Source organism: Tachyglossus aculeatus, chromosome 2 (genome assembly GCF_015852505.1).
Source record: "Tachyglossus aculeatus isolate mTacAcu1 chromosome 2, mTacAcu1.pri, whole genome shotgun sequence".
Lineage (NCBI taxonomy): Eukaryota > Metazoa > Chordata > Mammalia > Monotremata > Tachyglossidae > Tachyglossus > Tachyglossus aculeatus.
In genome coordinates, this window is record NC_052067.1 from 47,649,868 (window position 1) to 47,666,250 (window position 16,383).

At 45.2% G+C, this 16,383-nt stretch overlaps 1 protein-coding gene across 3 annotated transcripts in view; it reads right to left on the reverse strand.

The window, feature by feature from the left end:
- The window catches only part of LOC119949264 (probable C-mannosyltransferase DPY19L1), a 110,106-nt gene that overhangs the window by 74,693 nt on the left and 19,030 nt on the right, over positions 1–16,383 (reverse strand). For all 3 annotated transcript variants that reach the window (XM_038770890.1, XM_038770899.1, XM_038770881.1), the window contains exons 4-6: positions 12,286–12,406; positions 12,023–12,116; positions 5,738–5,795 (exon numbers count right to left, since the gene is read on the reverse strand). In XM_038770890.1, the coding sequence (XP_038626818.1) occupies positions 5,738–5,795; positions 12,023–12,116; positions 12,286–12,406 (273 nt within the window). The remainder of the gene's footprint in view (positions 1–5,737; positions 5,796–12,022; positions 12,117–12,285; positions 12,407–16,383) is intronic.

Genomic DNA, 16,383 nt, shown 5'->3' on the forward strand with positions numbered 1-16,383 from the left:
TGTGCCTCAGTTGGCTCATCTGTAAAATGGGGATTAAGACTGTGAGCCCCACGTGGGCCAAACCTGTTTACCTCATATCTACCCCAGCACTTAGAACAGTGCTTGGCACACAGTAAGTGTTTAACAAATACCATTATCATTATAAATAAATAAATGACAGATATGTACATAAGTGCCTTGGGGCTGGGAGTGGAGATGAATAAAGGGAGCAAATCAGGGCAACACAGAGGAAGTGAGAGAAGAGGAAAGGAGGGCTTAATTAGGGAAGGCTTCTTAAAGAAGACGGGCCTTCACTAAGGCTTTGAAGCAGGGGAAAGTAATTGTCTGTCCGATTTGAGGAGGGAGGGCATTTCAGGTCAGAGACAGGATGCAGGCGAGGGGTTGGTAGCGAGAGAGATGAGATAGAGGAACAGTGAGAAGGTTGGCATTAGATGAGTGAAGTTTGTGAACTGGGTTGTAATAGGAGAGTAATGAGATGAGGTAGGAGGGGGCAAGGTGATGGAGTGCTTTAAAGCCAATGGGGAGGAGTTTTTGTTGGATGTAGAAGTTGATGAGCAACCACTGGAATTTCTTAAAGAGCAGGGAAACATTGAACGTTTTTGAAGAAGAGTGATCCAGGCAGCAGAGTGACCTATGGATTGGATTGGGGAGGGACAGGAGGCTGGGAGGTCAGCAAGGAGGCTGATACGGTAATCAAGGCAGGATAGGATTAGTGATTTCATTAAGGCGATAGCTTGGATGAAGAGGAAAAGGCGGATTCTAGGATGTTGTGGAGATGGAAACGACAGTGGGTTGAATACGTGCATTGAATGAGAGAGAGGAGGCAAGGAAAATGCCAAGGTTACAAGCTTGTGAGACAGGAAGGATGGTGGTCCCATCTACAGTGATGGAAAAGTCATGGGGAGGACGGGGTTTGGGTGGGACGATAAGGAGTTCTGTTTTGAACACATTTAGCTTGAGGTGACGGGAGGACATGCAAGTAGAGGTGTCTTGAAAGCAGGAGGAAATGCAAGACTGCAGAGAGGGAGAAAGATCAGGGCTGGAGATGGAGATTTGGGTATCATCCGCATAGAGGTGGTAGTTGAAGCCATGGGAGTGAATGAATTCTCGAAGGCAGTGGGTGTAGATGGAGAATAGAAGGGGACCCAGAACTGAACCTTGAGGGACACCCACAATTACTGGGTGGGAACCGGAGGAGGAGCCCATGAAAGAGACAAAGAATGAATGCCCAGAGAGATAAGAGGAGAACCAGGAGAGGACAGTGTCAGTGAATCTTAGGTTGGATAATGTTTCCAGGAGAAGGGGTGGTCGTTGGCATGGACTAACAAAATTTTTGTATAATTACCCTAATCACAGTCTAGAAGTGGGCTCACAGTGACTTGCCCAAAGTCACACAGCTGACAACTGGCGGAGCTGGGATTTGAACCCACGACCTCTGACTCCAAAGCCCAGGCTCTTTCCACTGAGCCACGCTGCTGTACGGAAGTGCTGTGGGGCTGAGGGGAGGACGAATGAGGGTGCAAATCCAGTTGTGAGGGTGCCAGAGAAGGGAGTGGGAGAAGAAGAAACGAGGGCTTAGTCGGGGAAGGTCATGCGGATGAGATGCGCTTTCATTTAGGGCTTTGAAGTGTTTGGGTTGGGTTGTAGTCGTAAAGCAGAGAAGTAAGGTAGGAGGGGGTGAGCTGATTATTATTATATGACTGATATTATATGATGGCTGATACATCATTTCTGTGTTTGTTTGGTTTTTATTTTTTAGATTTACCTACAGCCCAGATGGTTGGATCTGTGCAGCCTGTATTCTCAGGTGCGTCCCTCTACGGGGTGGTCATCTGCCTGTAAGCAGTTCTTGAATGATTGTCTCAAGGACTCGAGAAGCAGTGTAGCTGAGTGAATAGAGCACTGGCCTGGAAGTTAGAAGGACCCGGGTTCTAATCACGGCTCCACCGCTTGTCTGCCGTGTGACCGTGGGCAAGTCACTTAATCTCTCTGGGCCTGTGTTAATATGTTTTGCTTTGTTGTCTGTCTCCCCCTTCTAGACTGTGAGCCCGCTGTTGGGTAGGGACCATCACTATATGTTGCCAACTTGTACTTCCCAAGCGCTTAGTACAGTGCTCTGCACACAGTAAGCGCTCAATAAATACGATCGAATGAATGAATTGAGGGCTTTGAAGCTGAAAGCAAGGAGTTTCTGTTTGATCCATAGGTGGCTGGGCAACCACTGCAGGTTCTTGAGGAGTGAGAAAACATGGACTGAGTGGTTTCACAGAAGAATGATTCAGGCAGCCGAGTGAAGTATGGATTGGATTGGGGAGAGTCAGGAGGCGGGGAGATAAGTAAGGAGGCAGATGCAGTAATCAAGGCAGGATAGGGTAAGTGCCTGGATTAACGTGGTAGCAGTTTTGATAAAGATGAAAGTAGCGTGGCCTAATGTCTAGAGAACTGACCTGGGCGTCAGAAGGACCTGGGTTCTAATCCTGACTCTGCCATTGCTGTGTGACCCTGGGCAATTAGCTTAACTTCTTTGTGTCTCAGTTCCCTCAAGTGTAAAATGGGAATTAAGACTATGAGCTCCATGTGGGACATGAAACTTGGATCACATTGTTAAAAAACTGTAAATATATATCACAGGCATGTAGTTTCTTTCTTGCTTGCTTGGGGTGTGTCATTATGATCTGTCTTCTGCATCTATCTGCCTCTTCATTCATTCAATTGTCCCGTCTTTTGCCATCATCCATAGCCTTGCTAATGATTCTTCCATTATCGTTGTTAGGGTTTCTAGCCACCTAGCTGCTGAGCTGCCACTTCCACTTTTTTCCTGGACTTAGTGTCTTCCCCAGAGAATTAGTCCTCCTGATGATATGTCCAAAATATGCTCACACAAGTCGAGTCATTTGGCCTTCCAAAGACCTTGTCTTGTCTTACGCCGCCAAGTTGTTTCCAAACCATTTCCTGCTCCCACGAGCTTACAGTCTAGAGGGGGAGACAGACATTAATAGAAAGAAAGAAATTACGGATATGGAAATAAGTGCTGTGGGGATGGGTGAGGGGATGAAAATAGGGAGCAAGTCAGGGTGATGCAGAGTGGGAGAAGAGGGAAGGAGGGCTTAGTCAGGGAAGGCCTCTCGGAGGAGATGGGCCTTCAATAAGGCTTTGGAAGGGGGGAGAGTCAATGACTGTGGGATTTGAGGAGGGAGGGCGTTCCAGGCCAGAGGTAGGATGTGGATGAGAGGATGGTGGGATAGATGAGATGGAGGTACAGTGAGTAGGCTGACATTAGGAGGGAAGCATGCAGGCTGGGTTGTAGTAGGGGAGTCCTCGTGTCTCTCCCCACTTCAATCCATACTTCATGCCGCTGCCCGGATTGTCTTTGTCCAGAAACGCTCTGGGCATGTTACTCCCTCCTCAAATATCTCCAGTGGCTACCAAACAATCTGTGCATCAGGCAGAAACTCCTCACCCTCGGCTTCAAGGCTGTCCATCACCTCGCCCCCTGCTACCTCACCTCCCTTCTCTCCTTCTCCAGCCCAGCCCGCACCCTCCGCTCCTCTGCCGCTAATCTCCTCACCGTGCTTCGTTCTCGCCTGTCCCGCCATCGACCCCCGGCCCACGTCATCTCCCTGGCCTGGAATGCCCTCCCTCTGCCCATCCGCCAAGCTAGGTCTCTTCCTCCCTTCAAGGCCCTACTGAGAGCTCACCTCCTCCAGGAGGCCTTCCCAGACTGAGCCCCTTCCTTCCTCTCCCCCTCATCCCCCTCTCCATCCCCCGTCTTACCTCCTTCCCTTCCCCACAGCACCTGTATATATGTTTGTACATATTTATTACTCTATTTATCTTACTTGTACATATCTATTCTATTTATTTTGTTAGTATGTTTGGTTTTGTTCTCTGTCTCCCTCTTCTAGACTGTGAGCCCGCTGTTGGGTAGGGACTGTCTCTATGTGTTGCCGATTTGTACTTCCCAAGCGCTTAGTACAGTGCTCTGCACACAGTAAGCGCTCAATAAATACGATTGATTGATTGATTGACAGAAGCCAGACTGAAGGGGGCCCAGGAGAGAATTAGAAGAGAGGAATCTGAGACAGCAGGTGTAGACGACTCGCTCGAGGAGTTTGGAAAAGAATGGTAGGAGGGAGGTGGGGTGAAAACTGCAGGGAGCTGTGGGATTAAGGAAAGGTTTTCTTTTTTTAGGATGGGGGAAACATAGGCATGTTTGAAGGCAGTGGGGAAGAAACCACTGGAGAGTGAACAGTTGAAGACGGCCGTTAGGGAAGGAAGGAGGGAAGGGGTGAGAGTTTTATGAGGTGTGAGGAATGGGGTCTGATGCATTTAAGAGGAGGCAGGGGAATCTCCTCTGGAGATACTGATGGGAAAGTTGGAGAGGGGGCCGGGAAGCGGAGGGACTAAGGAGGCACCTCATTTTCAGGTGAGATGCAGTGATGCCAGAGATACACCAACTAGCTGAATGTGTTTCTACTGGTTTGAAATCGCAAGTTAAAACTTATATTCTTGCAATGGATTGGAATTTAGAGAAACAGTTATGGTACCAGAGATGTCAACATTTCATTGTGAATGTGGGTATAATTAGTGGGCAAAGATTTTAGGAGAAGCAGTGTTGCTTAGTGGAAAGTGCAAAGGGGTGGAAGTCAGGAGTCCTGGATAGCCTGCTGTGTGACCTTGGGCAAGTCTATTAACTTCTTCGTCCCTCTGTTTCCTCATCTATAGAAAGAAGAGCAAATCCAGTTCTCCCTCCCTGACTGTGGCCCCGATGTGGGACAGAGATTGGGTCTGACTTGATCGATTAATTCATTCAATCGTATTTATTGAGCACTTACTGTGTGCAGAGCACTGTACTATATCCGCCCCCATTGCTTGGTGCAGTGCTTGGCATAGAGTCAGCATTTAACGAGTATCACTATTATAATAATTACTATTAGTGTTTGACAATAAACAGGCTTAGTGAAGCACTTTTCTATTCTACCTATTCTACCAGTACAAAATTAAGGAGGTGCAAGTAGTCATCTGCTGTAGTTGCCCCATGTAAGCCCCTCCTTTAATTTTGATTTTAAGTAGGCTTGGCAAAATCACTGGGTCTTCAGGAGTTATATAAGACCATAATGCCAGATTCTCCGCTGTTCCTATGTTTGTTTCTACCGAGATTCATTCAATCATATTTATTGAGCGCTTACTGTGGGCAAAGCACGGCACTAAGCGCTTTAGGTCAACCATCAGTCTGACACAATATGCCTGATCTTCTTATAATTAAGTTGTAGAGAAAAGAACCTACCAATCTGAGAATTTCTGCCTGCACTGACAGAATGAAAACCAATATATTTAAAGGCTTTAGATTGTTATGGGATCTGGTGGAAATTTATATACTCATGTATATAAATGTTCAATCAAACTATTCATTCAACCGCATTTATTGAGCACTTACTGTGTCCCAAGCGCTTAGTACAGTGCTCTGCACAGAGTAAGTGCTCAATAAATACGATTGAATGAATGAATGAATGAATGAATGCAGAGCACTGTACTAAGCGCTTGGGAAGTACAAGTCGGCAACACACAGAGACGGTCCCTACCCAACAGTGGGCTCACAGTCTAGAAGACTGTTATTTATGATTGAAATGCACATGTAATCCAAGAATATTTGATTTTTTTAAATAAAAAAATACATGTGTTTCCTTGTCAGAAAATTCCCCTTCGAAATGTGTATATTTCTTTCTGGAAGACTTACCTCACCGTGGTTGAAAAAGTAGCACACAACTACAATTAAGCCTCCAAGTGGGTAATCACTGTGAAGGGAAAGAATACATACAGATTTATAATTACAATTCATATCACTGTCCCTGTTTCTCCGGCTCATCACCCATATCTTACGGAGTCATTATCTCTTTGGGTTTCACACCGGTGGTTTTCCATAATTAAAAAAGAGCAGCAAACAAGTGAATAAGAAAATCAAATGAACTCGGGATTAACCAGGTGTCTGTATGGGCACTGCTACCAGACATTGGCACTGGGCTTCAACTTCTTAATTAGGGGGTATGGCTAGGGCCACGCCAAAGGATGGGAACAACTGGGAAGTCCACTTTGTACTGAGGTTGCTGCTTCCCTCCCTGGTAGGAGCTTTGCTGTGTCACATCAGAAGGGCACATTATATGTTGCCAACTTGTACTTCCCAAGCGCTTAGTACAGTGCTCTGCACACAGTAAGCGCCCAATAAATACGACTGAATGAAGGGCATTGTAATTGCCTTCCATGGATACCAAGGAAAGGTTTGTGCCATTAAGCGCTTAGACCAGTGCTTTGCACATAGTAAGCGCTTAGTAAATGCCATCATTATTATTAATAACTCACCACGCCACCTGGGCAATGGACTAGTATCGGGGCAGAGTCCAGTTGCCATAGATGTAATTTAAAGAACCAATCAGTAGCGGAACAGCCAAGGGTAATTGGAATAGCAGGGATGACGTGAAAACCACATTTGGTCAGGAAATATCTGAAGATACTTTTCTCTCTATATCATAGACTCCTCGTGGGCAGGGAATATGTCTACCTAGTCTGTTGCATTATACCCTCCCAAGCACTTAGTGCAGTGCTCTCCACACAGTACGCGTTCAATAAATATCATTGCGCTTAGAATAGTGCTTTGCACATAGTAAGCGCTTAACAAATGCCATTATTATTATTATTATTATTGTTTCCCGGCGGACAACTGATCACCTTGTAACATCCCCAGCACTTAGAATAGTGCTTTGCACATAGTAAGCACTTAACAAATGCCATCATTATTATTATTATTGTTTCCCAGCGGACAACTGATCACCTTGTAACTTCCCCAGCGCTTAGAACAGTGCTTTGCATGTAGTAAGCGCTTAACAAATGCCATTATTATTATTATTATTATTATTATTATTATTATTATTATTGTTTCCCGGCGGACAACTGATCACCTTGTTACCTCCCCAGCGCTTAGAACAGTGCTTTGCACGTAGTAGGCGCTTAACAAATGCCATCATTATTATTATTATTATTATTGTTTCCCGGTGGACAACTGATCACCTTGTAACCTCCCCAGCGCTTAGAACAGTGCTTTGCACGTAGTAAGTGCTTAACAAATGCCATCATCATTATTATTATTATTATCATTATTGTTTCCCGGCAGACAACTGATCACCTTGTAACCTCCCCAGCGCTTAGAACAGTGCTTTGCAGGTAGTAAGCACTTAACAAATGCCATCATTATTATTATTATCATTATTGTTTCCCGGCGGACAACTGATCACCTTGTAACCTCCCCAGCGCTTAGAATAGTGCTTTGCACGTAGTAAGCACTTAGCAAATACCATCATTATTATTATTATTATTGTTTCCCGGCGGACAACTGATCACCTTGTAACCTCCCCAGCGCTTAGAACAGTGCTCTGCACATAGTAAGCGCTTAACAAATGCCATCGTTATTATTGAATGATTAATTGATTGCCTGACTAGCCAAGGTAGGTAGACTGCAAAATCTGGGCAGAGAGCCAAAAGAAGACGCAAGAGCCCCGTTTGGTGTCTGGGAGAAAACTTTACCAACCCACTCAACATCACGCAGTCACGCAGTCACAGCAGAAAGGGGTAATAGGATAAGGATAAGGATAGGGATAAGGCAGAGGATCATGAACATGAGGAAAGGAAGGGGGAGGGTTAGGGTTAGTTAGGTACAGCCAACTGGGGGCAGGGGTTGAGAGGAGACCAAATATGTGTATAAAAGGGAGAAATTACCAGTATTATTTTGTGGGTGTTGTGTCCTCTGGCCCTGTCCAAGCAGGGAACAATTGGGTTCTGGTGATAAGAGTGGGTTCTCCCCATTGTGAAGGTCAAATCGGGGCAGAGGTTCATCCCTAGACACTAGTGGGTAGTTTCTGTCTGACAGGCTAGGTAACGTACTATATTTCAAAAGGAATTTCCAAAAGCCCATTGATTGTGTCTATCAATTCAACAGTAACTGATTCAGCACTTACTCTGTGCAACACACTGTACTCAGCACGTGGGAGAGAACAACAGAATGGGCTGGGATGATCTCTGCCCTGAAGGACCTTACAATCTAAGGCAATGTCTATCATCAATCAGCAAAAATCATCTTTATGTGGATAGTTCCCAAAACTATATCTCCAGTCCCGATCTCTCACCTTCTCTGCAGCCTTGCATTTCCTCTATTTGGGTGCCCTGCTGACACCTCAAACTTTACATGTCCAAAACAGAACTCTTTATCTTCCCACCCAAATCCTAGCTCCCCCTACTTTCCCATCACTGTAGATATGCATTCATTCGATTGTATTTATTGAGCGCTTACTGTGTGCGGAGCACTGTACTAAGTGCTTGGAAAGTACAATTCAGCAACAAATAGAGACAATCTACCCAACAACGGGCTCACAGTTGAGATAGTCCCACCATCCTCCCTGCCTCGCAAGCCCATAACCTTTGTGATATGCTTGTCTCATCTCTCTCATATTCACATATTCAATCTGTCACCAAGTTCTGTCATTTCAACCTTTACAACAGCAATAAAATCTACCGTTTCCCCTCCATCCAAACCGCTTCCACTTTCATCCAAGCATTTATCCTATCCCGCCTGGATTAGTGCACCGGCCTCCTTGCTGACCTCCCTGCCTCTCCCCACTCCAGTCCATACTTCACTCAGCTGCCTGGATCATTTATCTACAAAACCATTCAGTCCCTATCTCCCCACTTTTCACGAATCGCCAGTGGTTACCCATCCACCTCTGCATCAAACAGAAACTCCTTAATGATTTAATGTGCCAAATCACTTTGCCCCTCCTACCTTACCTTCATGAGTTCCTATTACAATCCAGCCTGCACACTTTGCTCCTCTAATGCCAAACTATTCAAGCTACCTCAATCTCATCTAGCTCACCGCCAACCTGTCGCTCACTCCCTACCTCTGGCCTGGAACGCCCTCCCTCTTCACATCGGACAGGCAATCATGCTCCCCACCTTGAAAACCTTATTAAAAGCACATCTCCTCAAGAAGCTCTCCCCAACTAGACACCCATTTCCTCTTCTCCCACTCCCTTCTGCATCACTCTTGCACTTGGATTTGTACCCTTTATTCACCCCCTTTCAGCCCAACAGCACTATGTACATACCATGATTTATTATAATGATAATGATGGCATTTATTAAGTGCTTACTATGTGCAAAGCACTATTCTAAGCGCTGGGGAGGTTACAAGGTGATCAGGTTGTCCCACAGGGGGCTCAGTCTTCATCCCCATTTTAAAGATGAAGTAACTGAGGCACTGAGAAGTTACGTGACTCACCCAAAGTCACATAGGTGACAAGTATCGGAGCTGGGATTTGAAGCCATGACCTCTGACTCCAAAGTCTGTGCTCTTTCCACTGAGCCACGCTGCTTCTCTTTATGTATATTAATGTCTGTCACCCTCTCTGAGATTGCTGTGGGCAGGAAATGTCTCTACATCGACACGAGGAAATGTGTCTCTTATATTGTACTCAAGCTCAAGAGCTTAGTACAGTGCTCTGAAAACAGAAGCACTCAATAAATATGACTGATTGCTTCAGCCACAGGGAGGATTGTGGCGTTGTCAAAAGAAAGGGGAAAGCTGAAAGGAGTTGTGGGCTGGGGAGAAGAAGTTCTATTTCCAACATGTTGAGTTTGAGATGTCTGCAGACCACTCCGAGAAGATGTCCTGGTCCTTGTCCTGGCAACAGGAGAACAGTGAGGAAGAGCTCTGGGCAGGAGAGGTAAATTTGTGAGTCAGCTGTTTAGAAAGGGTAGTTGAAGCCAACCAAGTGAAAGAGTTCCCTAAATGAGTGGAGATAGAGGGAGAAAAGCAGGAAACACAGCACACAGCCTAGAGAGACACCCATGGTTAGAGGCTAAGAGATAGAAGAGGAGCAATGAGAATCCAAGGAAAAAGAGAAGGAGCAGCTGGAAAGGGAGGAGGAGACCAGCCAAAACCAAGATTAAATAGAGTCGACTTTCATTCTCAGTCAGCACAACTGATGGATAAATTCGCCTCTGGGTGTATGTGTAGTTAAGAATGCCAAAAAGACTTTGTCCCACGTTGTGCTGTTCTGTTTGAAGTTTACAGCATCCGACAGTTTTCATCAGCGCTTAGAACAGTGCTTGGCACATAGTAAGCGCTTAAGAAATACCACTATTATTATTATTATCTCCTGAACGCTGCTCGGAACCAACTGCTCCTTTCTCGACTGCAGTGTGTTCCGCTGGTCTAACCAAGGTAACTGACTCCCGATTTTCGGCTGGGATGGGGCAGTGCCTGATGGTTTCTTTTACTATATCCTTAAAAGGCTTCCTCTGTCCTCCTTACAAGCCCCCTGAAAGAGTGACTGCATCCACCCCAGGTAGATGGCAGCCTCTCTGAAGGGTAAAAGAAGACCTGAGCCCAAGAAAACAACAGAACTCTTAGCAGTCTGAGGACTACTGAAATACAAATGAACTCATGTATATTGAAATACTGCTCATTTGAAAAGTGTGAATGTTCACTCCCACACTAGGCCACACTCAGACACCAGGGCATTCTAGGACTTTAATTACAGATAGCCCAACATGTTCACAACTTGAACCTCTCAATCTGCCCCCTCTCCATTTCCACAGTCATCAGGGAGAAAGGGGAAGGCAGGCAGGCTGATGCTGTTGTCCAGAAGTCCCAGTTTTCAACAACAGTGATATGATCAGCCTAACGGAAGCACCTTTAGTGAAGTCTTAATCTCTGAACTTTAAAAAAACTAACCAATTCTAAGAAATTAGTATAGTTTCAGAAGAAATAATTTCTCTTGAGATGTGCGTAAGAAGTGCATTTTATTACACTTATGTTACAATGATGTGCTAAAATTTAAGTAGAATAATATACTTTTTTTACTTATCTCCAGAATTTCCTTGAAAGTTTTCTACTGTAGTTCAGTCACACATAATCAACTGCATTTACTGAGTGCTTACAGTATGCAGAGCGCTGTACTAACCACTTGGGAGAGTACAGTATAATAGAGTTAGTAGACCCTTTCCATGCCCACAAGTTTACAGTCCAGAGGAATAATCAGATCAATCAATCAATCAATCGTATTTATTGAGCGCTTACTATGTGCAGAGCACTGTACTAAGCGCTTGGGAAGTACAAATTGGCATCACATAGAGACAGTCCCTACCCAACAGTGGGCTCACAGTCTAAAAGGGGGAGACAGAGAACAGAACCAAACATACCAACAAAATAAAATAAGTAGGATAGAAATGTACAAGTAAAATAAATAAATAAATAAATAAATAGAGTAATAAATATGTACAACCATATATACATATATACAGGTGCTGTGGGGAAGGGAAGGAGGTAAGACGGGGGGATGGAGAGGGGGACGAGGGGGAGAGGAAAGAAGGGGCTCAGTCTGGGAAGGCCTCCTGGAGGAGGTGAGCTCTCAGCAGGGCCTTGAAGGGAGGAAGAGAGCTAGCTTGGCGGATGGGCAGAGGGAGGGCATTCCAGGCCCGGGGGATGACGTGGGCCGGGGGTCGATGGCGGGACAGGCGAGAGCGAGGGACAGTGAGGAGATTAGTGGTGGAGGAGCGGAGGGTGCGGGCTGGGCAGTAGAAGGAGAGAAGGGAGGTGAGGTAGGAGGGGGCGAGGTGATGGAGAGCCTTGAAGCCCAGGGTGAGGAGTTTCTGCCTGATGCGCAGATTGATCGGTAGCCATTGGAGGTTTTTGAGGAGGGGAGTAATATGTCCAGAGCGTTTCTGGACAAAGATAATCCGGGCAGCAGCATGAAGTATGGATTGAAGTGGAGAGAGACACGAGGATGGGAGATCAGAGAGAAGGCTAGTGCAGTAGTCCAGACGGGATAGGATGAGAGCTTGAATTAGCTTGAATCAGATGACTCTATAAATTCACCAACTAGTCAATGTTTTCATTTACCAACATTTTCATTTAACCAACATTTTAACCAATTCTTATCTACCGAAAATTCTTTTATCTCAAAAGCCTTACCTTAGGTATGCTCCATAAATGAAGAAGAATGTCATCATTAGTCCGTTTAAAAATAAAATCATAGCAACATAAAAGCAAGCTGGGTCTCCCAATCCTTTAAAAAACAAATATGTTACTCCATATTTAACTTCTAAACAAGCACAAAACTTTGCTGAGCACTTTTCAATGCTTTTCAGTAGTTAACCTTTACAAATTTGCTAAAAGGCAACTGTTAATTTAGCAGAATGAGGGGAGGTATAATAATGCACTAGAAAGAATCTTACCTTCACAGCTTTCAATGGGACTAAGCCCCTGTCCTCTGCTAACAGTCCAACATATCTTGCTTGGAATGCCGAAAATATCCATCATTCCCTTATATATGCGATACCAGCTGGCTAAGACTACCTAGAAAGGAAACAAAACAGGGAACCAGTGAAAATATTTTCCTTTTAGCTCGTTTGTTGCTACTGTAAAGATTTGGGAAGTTTTGCCAATCTCAGAATATCATGAACATTATAATCAATCAATCAATTGTATTCATTGAGCACTTATTGGGTACAGAGCACTGGGCTAAGTGCCTGGGAGGGTACAAGCACTCTCAAATACAAGTACAAGTATGAGAAGCAGCATGGCTTAGTGGAAAGAGCCCGGGTTTTGGAGACAGAGGTCATGGGTTCGAATCCCGGCTCCACAACTTGCCAGCTGTGTAACTTTGGGCAAGTCACTTCACTTCTCTGTGCCTCAGTTACCTCATCTGTAAAATGGGGATTAAGACTGTGAGCCCCAAGTGGGACAACCTGATCACTTTGTATCCTCCCAGCGCTTAGAACAGTGCTTTGCACATAGTAAGCACTTAACAAATACCATCATTATTATTATTATCATCACACTATAGCAGAGGTGGTAGACATGTTCCCTGCAGGGCACAGCGGATACAGCATGAAAGAAGATCATGAGTTCTAATTCCAGCTCCACCACTTGTCTGCTGTGTGGCCTTGGGCAAGTCACTTCACTTCTCTGGGCCTCAGTTACCTCATCTGGAAAATGGGGATTGAGACTGAGAGCCCCACGTGGGGCAGGGACTGGGTCCAACCCGATTTGCTTGTACCCGCCCCAGTGCATAATACAGTGTCTGGCACATAGAAAGCGCTTAACAAATACCCCATTATTATTATCATTATTAAGGAACTTCAAATATTTACAGAATTCATCAAATCACTTTATTTAAGGGACGGTCAGTGACTGAGCCCAATGTCTAGGCCTGCAGCTCCTAAGAACACAGTTTTACAGTCCTGGAGCTGAGGAAGCTGAGCGCTCACCTCCTCCAGGAGGCCTTCCCAGACAGAGCCCCCTTTTTCCTCTCCTCCTTCCCATCCCCCCCGCCCTACCTCCTTCGTATATATGTTTGTACAGATTTACTACTCTATTTTACTTGTACATATTTACTATTCTATTGATTTTGTTAATGATGGGCATCTAGCTTTATTTCTATTTATTCTGATGACTTGACACCTGTCCACATGCTTTGTTTTGTTGTCCGTCTCCCCCTTCTAGACTGTGAGCCCGTTGTTGGGTAGGGACGTCTCTATCTGTTGCCAACTTGTACTTCCCAAGCGCTTAGTACAGTGCTCTGCACACAGAAAGCGCTCAATAAATACGACAATGAATGAATGAGTGAAAGAAGGTAGAAGGGGGAGAGCTGATTGAGTTCCTTAAAATTGATGGTAAGGTCTTCTGTTTGAGTGGAGATGGATGGGCAGCCATTAGAGGTTTTTGAGGACTGAGGAGATGGGGGCTGAGTGACTTTTTAGAAAAATGATTTTGGCAGCAGAGTGATGTATGGGCTGCACAAGATAAAGCCTGGAGGCTGGGGGGTCGGCGAGAAGCCTGACGCAGTAATCAAGGTGGGATATGATCAGTGCTCAGATCAGCATGGCAGTAGTTTGGACGGAAAGAAAGGGGCAGATTCTAGAAATGTTATGATGGAAGAACCAACAGGATTTGGTGACAGAATGAATATCTGGGTTGAATGAGAGAGATGAGTCAAAGACAATGCTGAAGTTATGGGGCTTGTGAAACAAGAAGATGGTGGTGATGTCTACAGTGACACAGTGATTAGTAAAGTTGAGGGGAGGACAGGGTTTACGTGGAAAGATGAGGAGTTCTGTTTTGAACATGCTAAATTTGAGGTGTCAGATAGATGTCTCTATCTGTTGCCAACTTGTACTTCCCAAGCGTTTAGTACAGTGCTCTGCACACAGTAAGCGCTCAATAAATACAATTGAATGAATGAATGAAGTCAGCTTCCGTCACCTCCTTCCTGATTTTCCGATTGAAGCTCGCTGAGGCCACCTGGGCTGGGGCCTGTGCTCTCAGTCCATTCTGGGACGCCCCACCAGGAGGGACCTCTGATCCCTGTTGAGACGGAGGGAGGCAGGTGGAATCAGTCCACAGGCCCTGAGGAAGTTCAGAGGGTTGGCCAGAACTGCCCGAAGTTTGGAGTGGACTGAAAGATGATGCACGGCAATATGGCCTAGGGGAAAGAGCATTCATTCATTCATTCAGTCGTATTTATTGAGCACTTACTGTGCGCAGAGCACACAAGGCGGCAACATACAGAGACGGTCCCTACCCAACAACGGGCTCACAGTCTAGAAGGGGGAGACAGACAACAAAACAAAACAAACAGAACAAAACTATATGCCAGGCACTGTACTAAGCGCTGGGGTGGATTCCAGCAAATCGGTTTGGACACTGTCCCTGTCCCACATGAGGCTCACAATCACTATGTTGCGGATATTCTAATGAACACCTGTGGACTTTGATTCTTGATTTCATTTATATATCATTTCATTTATCTTTCATTTATATATATTTCTCTATATACTTTTAAAAGTTGATTATTAAAGTCACCCAAGCCACACTCCATGTTCCCAATCAGAATAGATGGGCAGACCCCTACTTAGCAGACAACTCCAAGCACAGTTCTGGGAGTCAAAGGACCTCGTCCGCTGCGGGACCTACGGCGGTCAGTTAATTTCTCTGTACCTCAGTTACCTCATCTTGAAAATGGAGATTAAATCATATTCCCTTCGATTTAGACGGTGTCCCAACTGGGACAGAGACTGTGTCCAACCTGATAAATTTAGATCCACCTCAGCGCTTAGAATAGTTCCTCTAATGCTAACTTTCTCACTTCTCATCTATTTTGCCACCGACCTCTCACTCACATCCTACCTCTGGCCTGGAACCCCCCGTCCTCCTCATATCAGACAGATCACTGCTCTCCCCCACTTCAAAGCCTTATTGAAAGCACATCTTCTTCAAGAAACCTTCCCTGACTAAGCTCTCCTTTCTTCTTCTCCCACTCCCTTTCATTCATTCATTCATTCAATCGCATTTATTGAGGGCTTACTGTGTGCAGAGCACTGTACTGAGCGCTTGGGAAGTACAAGTTGGCAACATACAGAGACGGTCCCTACCCAACACCGGGCTCACAGCCTAGAAGGGGGCGACAGACAACAAAACAAAACATGTGGACAGGTGTCAAGTCACCAGAATAAATAAAAATAAAGCTGATGCACATCATTAACAAAATAAATAGAACAGTAAAAATGTACAAGTAAAATAAATAGAGTAATAAATCTGTACAAACATATAAACAGGTGCTGTGGGAAGGGGAAGGAGGTAGGGCCGGGGGCATGGAGCGGAGGAGAGGAAAAAGAGGCCTCAGTCTGGGAAGGCCTCCTGGAGGAGGTGAGCTCTCAGTAGGGCTCCCTTCTGTGCTGCTCTAAGTCGCTACGTCATTTAGTCTCCCATCTCCACGGCACATAGTTGTATATTTATTTATTTCCTTATCTCTTTGTTTATTTATATTAATGTCTGTCTCCCCCTCTAGACTGTGAGCTTGTTGCGGGCAGAAATGTGCCTGCTGATTTTGTACTCTCCCAAGCTCTTGGTACAGTGCTTTGCATACAGTAAGCGCTCAATAAATACCATTGAATGAATGAATTAATGAATGAATAGAGCTTAACAAGTACCCTAATAATAATAATAATGATATACTATTATTATTATGCTACAGGCCACCAACGTCCTAGGCTGGGCTGAGCTCAGCTACTGGCCTGAATTGGACAAACACATTAAGGTAAACAGTATAGCAGGTCAAGATGTCCAGCCCCCTGCAGGGTCCCTAGTCTGGGAATAATCCTGGTCAATACCAGAAACCCGGGACACCTGAAGTGCAAATGGTCACCCAAGGACACCTCAAATTATTGGCCATTCCACGGGAATTTGACCCCCTATGAGAAGCAGGAACTTCATTCAGTACCCTGTGAGCTCGCTCGGTAAGCACTGCGGAGTACCAGACAGAGCACGGCCCT